Source organism: Mustela erminea, chromosome 10 (genome assembly GCF_009829155.1).
Source record: "Mustela erminea isolate mMusErm1 chromosome 10, mMusErm1.Pri, whole genome shotgun sequence".
NCBI classification, from domain to species: domain Eukaryota; kingdom Metazoa; phylum Chordata; class Mammalia; order Carnivora; family Mustelidae; genus Mustela; species Mustela erminea.
Genome location: NC_045623.1, coordinates 2399170 through 2411754, shown reverse-complemented (window position 1 = coordinate 2411754; position 12585 = coordinate 2399170). Strand labels below are relative to the sequence as shown.

At 41.7% G+C, this 12585-nt stretch overlaps 1 protein-coding gene across 2 annotated transcripts in view; it reads left to right on the top strand.

The window, feature by feature from the left end:
- The window catches only part of THEM4 (thioesterase superfamily member 4), a 47092-nt gene that overhangs the window by 31683 nt on the left and 2824 nt on the right, over positions 1-12585 (top strand). Inside the window, exons 3-5 of one of the 2 annotated variants that reach the window (XM_032301913.1) lie at positions 3124-3283; positions 4573-4683; positions 9808-9932. In XM_032301913.1, coding sequence (XP_032157804.1) covers positions 3124-3283; positions 4573-4683; positions 9808-9932 — 396 coding nt within the window. The remainder of the gene's footprint in view (positions 1-3123; positions 3284-4572; positions 4684-9807; positions 9933-12585) is intronic. The other variant, XM_032301914.1, reaches the window with a different exon arrangement.

The window sequence follows — 12585 nt, the reverse complement described above, 5'->3', positions numbered from 1 at the left end:
AGAGTATTTCAATACCTGGTTCACCATCTGAGTCCCCATCATTTCAGTTCACTTAGCTTCCTGTCAGCTGTGAACTCTTTACCCAGCCCCAGCTGTACAAGCCGGAGACATCCTGAGCCTTGTCTGCAACAAGTTAACAGCCTCCACATTCACACATTTAGACAGTTTCCCTACCATGGTTGTCTTCCTTCCGTCTTGCTTGCTTAAGGCTCACAGAAGCAATTCTTTGAGCTCATTTGTCTGAACTTCTGTCCTACTCATCTACGAAAACCCCAACCCTGGACGAATCTCGCTGCATCATCTCTAACACTGGCAACAGTCACCTCACCTAGGGAATAAGCTGGTGACCATGATTTTGTAGTGTTTCAGTGGTCTTCCCCTCATCTTTCTCATCCTCATCAATCCCTCCTTTCATCCAGCTGGCAGAGTGATTCAGAATGCAAGTCCAATCATGTCACTCCTGTATCCTGTGTTGTAAAAGGCCAGTGCCTCTCAAATTTGAACATGAATATATGAGGCACCTGCCGCTTCCAGTCGGCGACGGCGACGAGAGAAGAATTAGGCACAAACAAGTCAGCTGCAAAAGACTGGGAGCAGGGGACAACAGTCAAAAAGGACTGCTGCCACGAGCAACCCCACAGTCTCACTTTCATTAGATAGAAAACAATAGCCATCAGAAGGATTGATGAAGGTCCAACGTTAGTCACATCTTGCAGGCAAGCAAGGAGGAGGGTAAGGTTTATAGTTAACCAAGCACATTCAAAGGACTCATCTAACAAGGAGCACTTCTGGGAAAAGGAAGGAGCGATCACGAAAAAGGGAAGCAGGGGGTGTTCGTTCCACCCTGAGCTGACCTGGCGTTCCCGGGTGCTCGGCTTCCCTGAAGCAGGCGGCGTTCCGCCCTGGGCGGGCCAGGCGTTCGCGGCTGCCCGGCTTCGGTGAAGGGGCGGCGTTCCGCCCTGAGCGAGCCGGGCATCCCCAGCTGCCCAGCTTCATGGTTGTACATCGTCCTTCTCCCCAAAGACCTGTTGTCAGTATCAGTGTTTCTTAAGGCCATATCTAAATGTGCTTGGTAACTAGTAAAATCCTCCAGGGGTTACAGTTTAAGTAACAAATTGTTCCGAGGGGCAGCAGCAGGCACCTGAGAGTCTTGTTAAAATGCAGGCCACACTTCAGTAGGTCAGGGTAGAGCCTGACAGTCTGCATTTCTAACAAAACTTACTTTACATCTTTGTTTTCTCATTTCTTTGAGGTAACCTCAGGGTTTGGTAATCTAGATCAGAAATTTTGAACTTTTTTTTTCCCTAAGATCTTATTTGACAGAGAGATCACAAATGGGCAGAGAGGCAGGGAGAGAGAGAGGGGGAAACAGGTTCCCTGCTGAGCAGAGAGCCCCATGCGGGGCTTGATCCTAGAACTCTGGGATCCAAACTCATCCGAAGTGAGCCTAAGGCAGAGACTTAACCCACTGAGCCACCCAGGAGCCCCAGAAATTTTGAACTCTTAAGTAAAAAATTAGAAGGGTTTGTTGCTTATTAACTGAAGTTCCAGTGTCAGAGTTAGATGGCTCTCCGAGTCATTGAGGTTTATTTCCTCACTGTCTGGATAGAGTGTGGAGGATTGAACAAGTTCTAGGCAAAGAACTCACTTTTCCCAACTCCTATGATATTGGTCCTCCATTTTAACTGTCTGGCTCCCTTAATTTTCTCCACAACCACTAGAGTGCGTATAGTGTGTGCATACACAATGTATGCCACTTGTGGAGTGGACAGAGTCTAAAAGGGTACCTGCCCCAGGGGATGTTCATGGCCTAAAATAAAGGCATTCTCCCCTCTTCTCCCAAGTAGTCTCATCTCATATCCTTTTCAAACTTTGTAAATACAAGTTTAGTAACAAAAGAATTTAGTGTTAGGCATGGCAAATCATGATGAGCCGAGAAAGTAGAGTTTGGGGAATTAAACCTTTTTTTTTTTTTTTTTTAAGATTTATTTATTTGACAGAGATCACAAGTAGGCAGAGAGGCAGGCAGAGAGAGGAAGAAGCGGGCTCCCCACTAAGCAGAAAACCCGATGCGGGGCTCCATCCCGGGACCCTGGGACCATGACCTGAGCCAAAGGCAGAGGCTTTAACCCACGGAGTCACCCAAGATTTAATTGGGGAATTAAATCTTAACATTGGTGTGTAAGTTTAAACACGCCCTGCCTTCAGAACAATAGCTTTCAGTCTTTGCTTGGAAGTGACCTGTGTTTTGACTCGCAGCCCATTAACACACAACTTGGGCACAGATGTGTAACTGAAAAAGCGTGTCTAAATAAGAATAGTGTTTGTTGCCTGGGATATATGTGAAGCATTCTATTTCTTTTAAAGTCTGATTACAACTCACTAATTTGATTTTACTAACCTTAATGTTTCTAACCCAGAATCTGGGGCCTTAGAGTCCTAGTCACACAGAATATTCAACTGAACTGGACCTGATTTTGATTATGATAACTTTTCTTCTGCTGAGGCTAGACTCACTTCTGCAGAGAAAACCTCCGTACTGTTAACACTTAATTTTCTTTAAATCCCATTTAAGCTGTACTTGTTCCAAGAAGACTTTGTACCTTATTTACTGTTTCATTTAGTGCACCCTCAGCATTGATATGCTCTATTTCCTGATTGCCATGTGTGAGTAAGTACTTCATTTTGATTTCATTTATGTTTACTCTGTCCCCAATTAGACTGTTAAGTCCATAAGGGCAAAAATCCTATATTCTTTTGTTTTTTTAAGATTTTATTTATTTATTTGTCAGAGAGATCACAAGTAGGCAGAGAGGCAGGCAGAGGAAGCGAGGGAAGCAGGCTCCCCGATGAGCAGAGAGCCTGATGCGGGGCTCGATCCCAGGACCCTGGGGTTATGACCCGAACCAAAGCAGAGGCTTAATCCACTGAGCCACCCAGGTGCCCCAAGACCCTATATTCTGTTTCTGTGGGATGCTCCCATTCCCTCTAATTTTGTACCTCGTTGACGTTTTAATCAGTCATCCATTAACGTGGTTCTTGCACAGTACAGATGCTTAGCTCTGTCAGGGCATCTTTCTCATCCTGTTTTCTCATATGCTCATCCACCTCATTTCCCTACAGATGCAAAGCCTGTGAAAGAAGAACCATTGTCACAGGCTCGGCTCTTTCCCAGAAGCCTTGAGGAAGGTCTGGGGTTTGAATATGCGATGTTCCATAATCAAGTTGAAAACAGGACAGTTTGCATATTGCAAGGAGGTCCTTACCTGCAAGGAGTACCTGGGTAAGAATGATAGCATCCCATTGATTAGTAGCATCTGAAAGATGGCTAGCTTGTAGTCTTACATATCCATAGACTACAATAAAGGCATTGAAGTGGCAGTGTAGATACATATTTATTGACATGGAAAGATGTTTATAAATACTAAATTTCAAAAGTATGAGGGCAAGAGAGTATCATTAATATGTTAACTGATTTGTCACTAGATGGTGGCATTATAGGCCTTCCAATTTTTAATTTATTTTTCTTTGTTGATCTGCCTTTCCTACGTTTTTTTTTTTTTAAGATTTTATTTATTTATTTGACAGACAGAGATCACAAATAGGCAGAGAGGCAGGCAGAGAGAAAAAGGAAGGGAAGCAGGCTCCCTGCTGAGCAGAGAGCCGGACGCGGGGCTCGATCCCAGGACCCTGAGATCATGACCTGAGCCGAAGGCAGAGGCTTAACCCACTGAGCCACCCAGGCACCCCTTTCCTACATTTTTTAAGATTTTATTTATTTATTCACTTGACAGAGATCACAAGTAGACAGAGAGGCAGGCAGAGAGAGAGAGGAAAGCAGACTCCCCACTGAGCAGAGAGCCCGATGCGGGACTCTATCCCAGGACCCTGGTATCATGACCCGAGCCGAAGGCAGCGGCCTAACCCACTGAGCCACCCTGGTGCCCCCCTTTCCTACATTTTTTAAAAGATTTTATTGTTTTATATATTTTTAAAAGATTTTTATTTATTTATTTGACAGACAGAGATCATAAGTAGGCAGAGAAGTAGGCAGAGAGAGGAGGAAGCAGGCTCCCCGCCAAGCAGAGAGCCCGACGCAGGGCTGGATCCCTTATTTATTTATATGACAGAAAGACACAGAGAGAGAGGGAACATGGGCGGGGGGCGTGGGAGGGGAGAAGCAGGCTTCCCGCTGAGCAGAAAGCCCGATATGGGCCTTGATCGCAGGACCCTGAGATCATGACCTGAGCCGAAGGCAGCCACATAGCAACTGAGCCATCCAGGCGCCCCTGCATTTCTTATATTTTTAAACAGTATTATATACAGTTAAATAAAACAAATATTTGGTATCCGATTACCATTAAGTTCTGGTGTATTAGCAACACTATAGTACTATGCTAAGAATGAAATAAATCTGGGGACATGGATATTATTTGAGTTCATTGAATATGGACCAAATGGACCTTTCATAAGTAAATTATATGGAGATGTGCTTGGGTAGTTTATCTCCAGAGGCTCTGTTTTTAGACCTTCCTGAAAACGTTTTTCTTTTTTTTCTCTTGTTGTAACTAGATTCCTTCACGGAGGTGCCATTGCAACCATGATTGATTCTACTGTTGGTATGTGTGCAATTTTAACTGGGGGAGCTGTCATGACTGCCAATCTCAACATCAATTTTAGAAGGTAAATTCCTGGTATTACCTGGTTCTTACATGTCCTGGATCAGGCAGCAGACCTTGAGACAGAGATTGGTGTGCACACGGTAAAGGAAATGCTTCTTATGGAAGCTAGCTTTCTCTTTCAGAGATACTCAGGTGGGCAACAATTTGCCTTCTTTCTACTTGGTTCTTTTCTGTAATCAGTCCTTTCTGTAAAGAGTACCATTCCTGCATTTTCTGGAATTGTTTGGCTTCCTGACAGTTCTCTGCCTGTTGATGTGGGGAGAGGGTTAATGAGGGCTCTTAGATTGTGTGAGACATACATAAACCCCCAAATGGCAGTTGTCTGGGTGTAAATCCACCAATATGCCTAGGTGTTCTTTTCACCTGTCAGCTCAGCTGTTAACCATGACCTTTAATAGAGTAAAAGACTGTGAAGGCAGACATACACTTTTATCTTCATTGTTCTCTATATGTAAACTGCTTAAAAAATTAAACCTATCCAATCATAGCCATCCTTATTTTTTAATTACAGCTATAGTTTTATAGTTCTTGAGTTAATTTTTCCCCTTTTTCAGAATCATTAGGGACTCCTGGCTTTCCATAACATAGTCATAATTATCACACTCTTTTCTGTGCTTAAATTGCATTTGGCCTGTTAGGAGTTTCTTTGGACCTAGGTCCTGCCCTTTCAGTTCTTTCCAGACGGAATTTTAAGTACTTTGTCTCCAGAGTGACAGTATAATGTAGTGGTTAAGAGGACAGACGTTGGAGCAGGTTCAAATACCCCTTTTGCTACTTACTACCTGTATGGCCCTGGACAGGTTTCTTAACCTCTGTATGCTTTAATTTCATCATCTTTAAAAAGAGGTTAATAATACCTACCATAAATACAGGGTCATTATGAGCTGTAAATGAGTGAATGCATGTAGAGCACTTAGAACAATATCTGGCCACTAAGTACTCAGTGTTGGCTGCTTATTATTATTATTGTTAGTGTTGTTATTATCATTACTTTTATTTTAGCAACAACGAGGTGTATCTATGCCAAGACGTATAGTAGCTACTCTGTAAAGATTGCTGATTTCTTTTGAGTGGAGAATAGTGCAGAAGAATAGGAAAATATTAGATGTGTTCTCATGGTGGGCAGGATAACCTTGCTGCTGGGCCATTTCTGTGTCATAGCTGGAAAATTCTTAACATTTAGTAAGTTTATGAGTTCACATGGTATTTAGTTTTTTTGGTATCTTACTTTATAGTATTTTAAATTTTTTTTAGAGATTTTATTTATTTATTTGTCAGAGCATGCTCAAGCAGGGGGAGCGGCAAGCAAAGCAGGCAGAGGGAGAAGCAGACTCCCTGCTGAGCAAGGAGCAGGTCTCAATCCCAGGACCCTGGGATCATGATTTGAGCCCAAGGCAGATGCTTAACTGACTGAGCCACCCAGGGATCCCCACAGTGGTGTTTAAGATTTAATGGGCTTTGTGCAATATATATATATATATATAGTGTGTGTGTGTGTATACTGTGTATATACTGTATATACATATATACTATGTATATACTATGTATATACAGTATATACACATACATATATACTATGTATATGTATATACAGTATATACACACACACACATATATATATACACATATATATATATATTTTTTTAGATTTTATTTATTTATTTATTTATTTGACAAACACAGCGAGAGGAAACACAAGCAGGGGGAGTAAGAGAAGGAGATCAGGTTTCCTGCTGAGCAGGGAGCCTGATGGCGGGGTTTGATCCCCAGGATCCCAAGATCTCACAACCAGATCCAAAGGCAGATGCTCAATGACTGAGCCATCCAGACACCCCTGTGCCTTATATTTTCAACATTTTTTTGAGTAGTGTGAAATATATTCAAATTGTTACGAAACTAATTTTCAGAACTTTTTTATCTTGCAAAACTGAGACCCTATACCCATTAAACCTTAACTCCCTATTTTCCTGTCCTTATAATCCCCTGGCATCCACCATTCTTCTTTCTGTTTCTATGAATTGACTATATATATATGGACTCCATACAACATTTTCTCTTTTTGTAACTGGCTTATTTTATTTAGCAAAATGTTCTCATGTTTTGTCCATGTTGTAGCATGTAACAGGATTTTTCTTTTTCTTTCTTTTTTTCCTTAAAGATTGATATATATATATATTAGAGAGAGAGAGAGCAGGCGGGAGAGGTACACAGAGAAAGAAAGGGAGAGGAAGAGAATCTCAAGCACACTCCCCGCTGAGTGCCAAGCCAAGTACAGGGCTTGATCTCACAACCCTGAACTGAGATCATGACCTGAGCTGAAGTCAGGAGTTGGAGACTTAACTAAGCCTCAGGCATCCCAGGATTTTTTTTTTCTTTTTTAAGGCTGAATAATATGCCATCATGTATATATCACATTTTGTTTATCCATACATCCATCATTGAATAGTTGGGGTGTTGCCACTGCTGACCTTTTACAAATAATGCTGTAATGAACGTGAGTATGCAAATACCTCAGTGAAATCATGCTTTTAGTTCTTTTGAGTAAGTACTAAACAGCAAGTAGAATTGCTGGATTACATGGTAGCTCTATTTTTAATTTTTTGAGGAACCACACTGTACAAGTTTCCATAGCAGCTGCATCATTTTGCATTCCCATCGGCAGCCTATCTTTTTGCTAGCCTGTGTTATCTTGGATTTTTTGTTTTTGCTTTTGTTGGATAGTAGCCATCCCAATGGTATGAGGTGATACATGATTGTGCTTTGATTTGCATTTTTTTTTAAAGATTTTATTTGTTAGAGCACGAGTAGGGGGTGCAGGCAGAGGGAAAGGGGAGAAGCAGACTCCCCGCTGAGCAGGGAGCCTGATGCAGGACTTGGTCCCAGGAACTTGACCTGGGAAGGCAGACGCTTAACCAACTGAGCCACCGGGGCACAGTCCATTGAGTGGTCTTAATACTCTTAATGAAAATCATTAGACCAAGATGAAAGGGTTTATTTCTGGGCTCTCTGTTCTATTTCATTGGTCTGTATGTCTGTCTCTATGCCAGTACGACACTATTTTTATTACTTGTAATATGTTTTGAAATCCGGAAGTGTGAGACTTGGAGCTTTCTTCCCCACCCCTCAACACTGTTTTTGCCATTCAGGGTCCCGTGAGAATACTATGAATTTTAGGATGGATTTTTCTTTTTTCTGCAAAAAAATTAAGCTACTGGGATTTTCTTTTTTCTTTTTTTTTTTTAAAGATTTTATTTATTTATTTGTCAGAGAGAGAGCGAGCGAGAGCGAGCATAGGCAGACAGAGTGGAAGGCAGAGTCAGAGGGAGAAGCAGGCTCCCTGCGGAGCAAGGAGCCCGATGTGGGACTCGATCCCAAGACGCTGGGATCATGACCTGAGCCGAAGGCAGCTGCTTAACCAACTGAGCCACCCAGGCGTCCCCAGCTACTGGGATTTTCTAAGATTGCATTGAATATGTAAATTGGCTTGCATACTACTGACATCTTACTAGTATTTTCTTCTAGTCCATGAGCAGATACTTTTTCCATTTGTTTCTGTCTTTAATTTCTTTTAACAGGGCTTTGTAGTTTGCAGTGTACACGTTTTTTTGCCTTCTTGGTTATGTTTATTCCTAAGTATTTTATTTTTCTGTTATTTTAAATATAATTATTTTCTTGATTTTCTTTTCTGATTGTTCATTGTTAATGTATAGAAGTGGAATTGTTGAATAGAAGTGACAGAAGTAGGCATCCTTGTTGTGTTTCTGATCTAGAAGGAAAAGCTTTCAGTCTGTCTCCATGGAGTATGGTGTTAGCTGAGGGCTTTTCTTACATGGCTTTTATTACGTTGAGGTAGTTTCCTTTATTCCTAATTGTATTTGAGATTTTTAACTCCTCACTCAAACTGTCATCATACCTTCTCTTACATAATCCTGTGTCTTACCAGCCACCTCTGTATCATTTGAATGAATCGAATGAAAATTAGAATAAATTTGCTAAAATCTACCAAAAAACAAAATGTGATTTTGATAGCAGTTACATTAACTTAAAAATCAACTTGGGAAAAATGGTCATCTTTACATATAGTCAGTGGTTTTTTACATTGACTTTATTTTATACACATATATATACATTTTACTATACATTTATACTTAAATATACATTATATATATTTTTTATACATTGACTTTAAACAAATAGTTTTATACTATTTATACTATAAAATTAGATCCTAGAGACGGTTTTTCTACATGATAAAGAATATATTTAAATATGTTTAAAGTAATAAAAGTGGAATTAGGTTGTTCTATCAGGAGGTTCAGGAAAAGCTAATTGGGAGCAAAACCAGGGCAGAGGTAATCACTTGTGATGACTTCCCGTCCACCTGGAGTAGTTCCTTTCTGTGGTGGCACTGTAGGAACAGAGACCCCATCCTGCTCGACGTTACATTTCTGCCAAGTAACACTTCACCTTTGAAAAGGTACCTCTTTCATCATCGCACTCTGTCTCCAGGATTCCCAAAGGCCACTGTAGCCACTGGTCATGTGTAGCTATTTAAAATGAAATACAAATTTATTAAATTTAAAGATTCAGTTTCTAACTCACAGCAGTTCCTCTTGGGTATTCATTGTAAGGTGGCTACTGTAGTGGACAACTACACCAGAGGTGGGACATTTCTGTTACTATGGAAAGTTCTCTTGGACGGCCCTAGCTTAGTACATTAAGCTATTACCTGCAGTTTGTTGTTATTGGGTGACTTTCTAGTGACAGTCACTCTAAAGGGGATTGGGTGAGAAATTTGGATTATGATAGAAAATGAGACCTCCCATGGCCCTGTTTTCATTTCTTTAAAGGATTCTAGTATGCTTCAGAGTTTGCTCTGGGTCTTCAGATGTGACAGCCTGTGCCATTGAAAAGTTGGAATCCCTCAGGTTCTCTGAAGCTAACATCAAGGGCAGCCTGGGTTCAGCCCAGGGTAGGGGTGTCTGATCTGAGAAGGTAGTTCTATCTGACACATGCTGATACCAGCTATCAGAGATTTCCAGCACTTCACAAGCACTTGGTCATTTCAGTGTTACATAAATTTAATAAAAACAAATTTTGTCTCCTTTTTTTTTTTTTCCTGCAGGCCTATCCCCCTTTGTTCTGTTGTTGTGATAAATAGCCAGCTTGATAAAATTGAAGGAAGGAAACTGTTTATTTCCTGTAATGTCCAAAGTGTGGATGAAAAGACTCTATACTCTGAGGCAACAAGTAAGAAACTGCTACTATGTCTTTTTTTGGTTTGGTTTAGTTTCTTGGGTTTTGTGTTTGGGGACTTGGAAGTGGTTGGGTTTTGTTTTTGTTTTTGTTTTGCTTTGGCTTTATAACCCACAAATGCCCAGAAATTCTTAGTTCCCTATCATGTAAAAATAAAAGTTAAAGGTATTTTTTTTTAAAGATTTTATTTATTTATTTGACAGAGAGAGATCACAAGTAGGCAGAGAGGCAGACAGAGAGAGAGAGAGAGAGGAGGAAGCAGGCTCCCTGCTGAGCAGAGAGCCTGATGCGGGACTCGATCCCAGGACCCTGAGATCATGACCTGAGCCGAAGGCAGCGGCTTAACCCACTGAGCCACCCAGGCGCCCCGTTAAAGGTATTCTTAAACACTGGTTGAGAGCTACTTGCCAAAATCTATCAAAACTGTAAAGTCATGGGACACCTGGGTGGCTCAGTCGTTAAGCATCTGCCTTCGGCTCAGGTCATGATCCCAGAGTCCTGGGTTTGAGCCCCATGTGGGGCTCCCTGCTCAGTAGGAAGCCTGCTTCTCCTTCTCCCATTCCCTCTGGTTGTGTTCCCTCTCTCGCTGTGTTTCTCTCTGTCAAATAAATAAAATCTAAAAACAAAAAACAAACACCCCTACATAGTCATTGTACTCTTTTTCACTTATTTCTAGGATTTATCCCACAGGTGTACTAAAATGTGCAAAATTACAATGTATATGTTGCTCTACTATCACAGTAATTGTGTTACTCTTGTAAAGATACTTGGGAGAGCAAAGGATTGGCAGAACACAGATACCTGTCAGTAGGAGACTGGTTGAGCAACCATTTTTGTGTGTGCCACAAGAAATTTTGTGGAATGTTATGGTACCATAAATAATAAGGAAATTCTTTAGCTATGGGGCTATCTCATTAATATATATTGAATGAAAACCCTAAGATACAGGACTGTGAATGTGGTATCATTATCATTAATACAGAAAATGCATTCTCTTACCCTTTTCTTCCTCTTTCCCTTTTACTCCTTCCCTCCTTCCTGAATAATTTATTCCAAAAGCCATTAGGTAGAGTGGGCAAGATAGGCTTGGGATTGACCAAAGGCTGCAGTGAGGTATGGCTGTGGTGAGGTATGGCTATGATGGCTTAGCACCATGTTGGAGCCCGAGTGGAATGAAGGGCAGGTGGCCCAATGCAGGGTGTCAGAGCCTTGTGGGACGGTGGCATCTATACAGGCTGGCTGCCAAGAGGGGAGCCAGGTGCCTTACTGTCAGAGAAGGGATTTCCAGATATGGAAAGAGAACACTAGAATGAATGCTGTGATGTTGGTTGGATTGAAGATCTTGGACATGAATGTTTTCCTAGTCTCTTGCTCTTAGAAATAACAGTGTGAGTAACTTCGTATGTTGTTATTTTACACACATTTTGGCAAGTTAAACTCCAGTGGTGCCAGAGGAGACCATTCTTTGTACTAGTCTCACAATTTTCTGGCAGCTTGACATTTCAAAGTAAAAAGTAGGAGAGAGGGGGAAGTATTTGTATATTCTTGTGTTGAATAGACCTTCAGGAGTGCCACACAAGCTTTGGTTTCCTCTGGGAGGAGGACCAGGTAGGTTGGAGGGAGAAGCCACCATAAGCCCTTGTGTGTAGCTTGTGGCATGATTATGTCAGTGGATTAGCAGGACAAAAGCTAGGTTTCGTGGCACCTAAAACTTGCACAGTTTAAAGAATGCAGAATTGGGTACAAATGTGAGTCTTTATTTAAAAAGAGGAAAGAAACTGCAGCATTGCTGCTACTGCTACTGCTGTCTGGACATGCAGGTCCCTTCCCTCTGTGGTCTCTCTAAGCTGTTCACAAGTGGTTCCAGATTGTATCCCTGCGCACTCATGGCCCCTCGACTGACTGGGCCTTTGCAAGGGAGGAGCCCTTGAAGCCTTACATTCCTTAGCTTCAGCTGGTAGACAAGTTAATTAAGATATCCAGTGCTTTTTGTTTGTTTCTGTTCTGGTTTTTTTTTTTTGTTTTTTGTTTTTAAGATTTTATTTATTTATTTGATAGATCACAAGTAGGCAGGGAGGCAGGCAAAGAGAGGGGGAAGCAGGCAGAGAGAGGCGGAAGCAGGCTCTCGCCAAGCAGAGAGCCTGATGCGGGGCTCAATCCCGGGCTTGATCTCAGGGTCCCGGGATTGTGACCTGAGCCAAAGGCAGAGGCCTTAACCCACTGAGCCACCCAGGCCGCCCCTGTTCCTTTTTATTTAATGGACCTCAGATGCCCACATTTGGCTTAATCAGAATCTTTGAGTTAGGACACAGTAGGCATCATTGATACATGAAACAGTCATCTTTTATTTCTTTATTCACTAAAGTATTTTTCAGTTTAATAAGAAACACTCTGAAAACCTACCATCAGCCAAGAATCAGAATCCTACTATCATCTTCCTATCTAATTATTTTCCCATCTCATCCTCCTGCTTTCCTGAGGTTTTTGAAGTATAATAAACATAAAATGTTAGGGGCGCCTGGGTGGCTCAGTCTTTAAGTGTCTGCCTTTAGCTCAGGTCATGATCCGAGGATCCTGGGATCGAGCCCTGATTTCGGGCTCCCTGCTCTGGCGGGAAGCCTGTTCTCCCTCTCCCACTCCCCTTGCT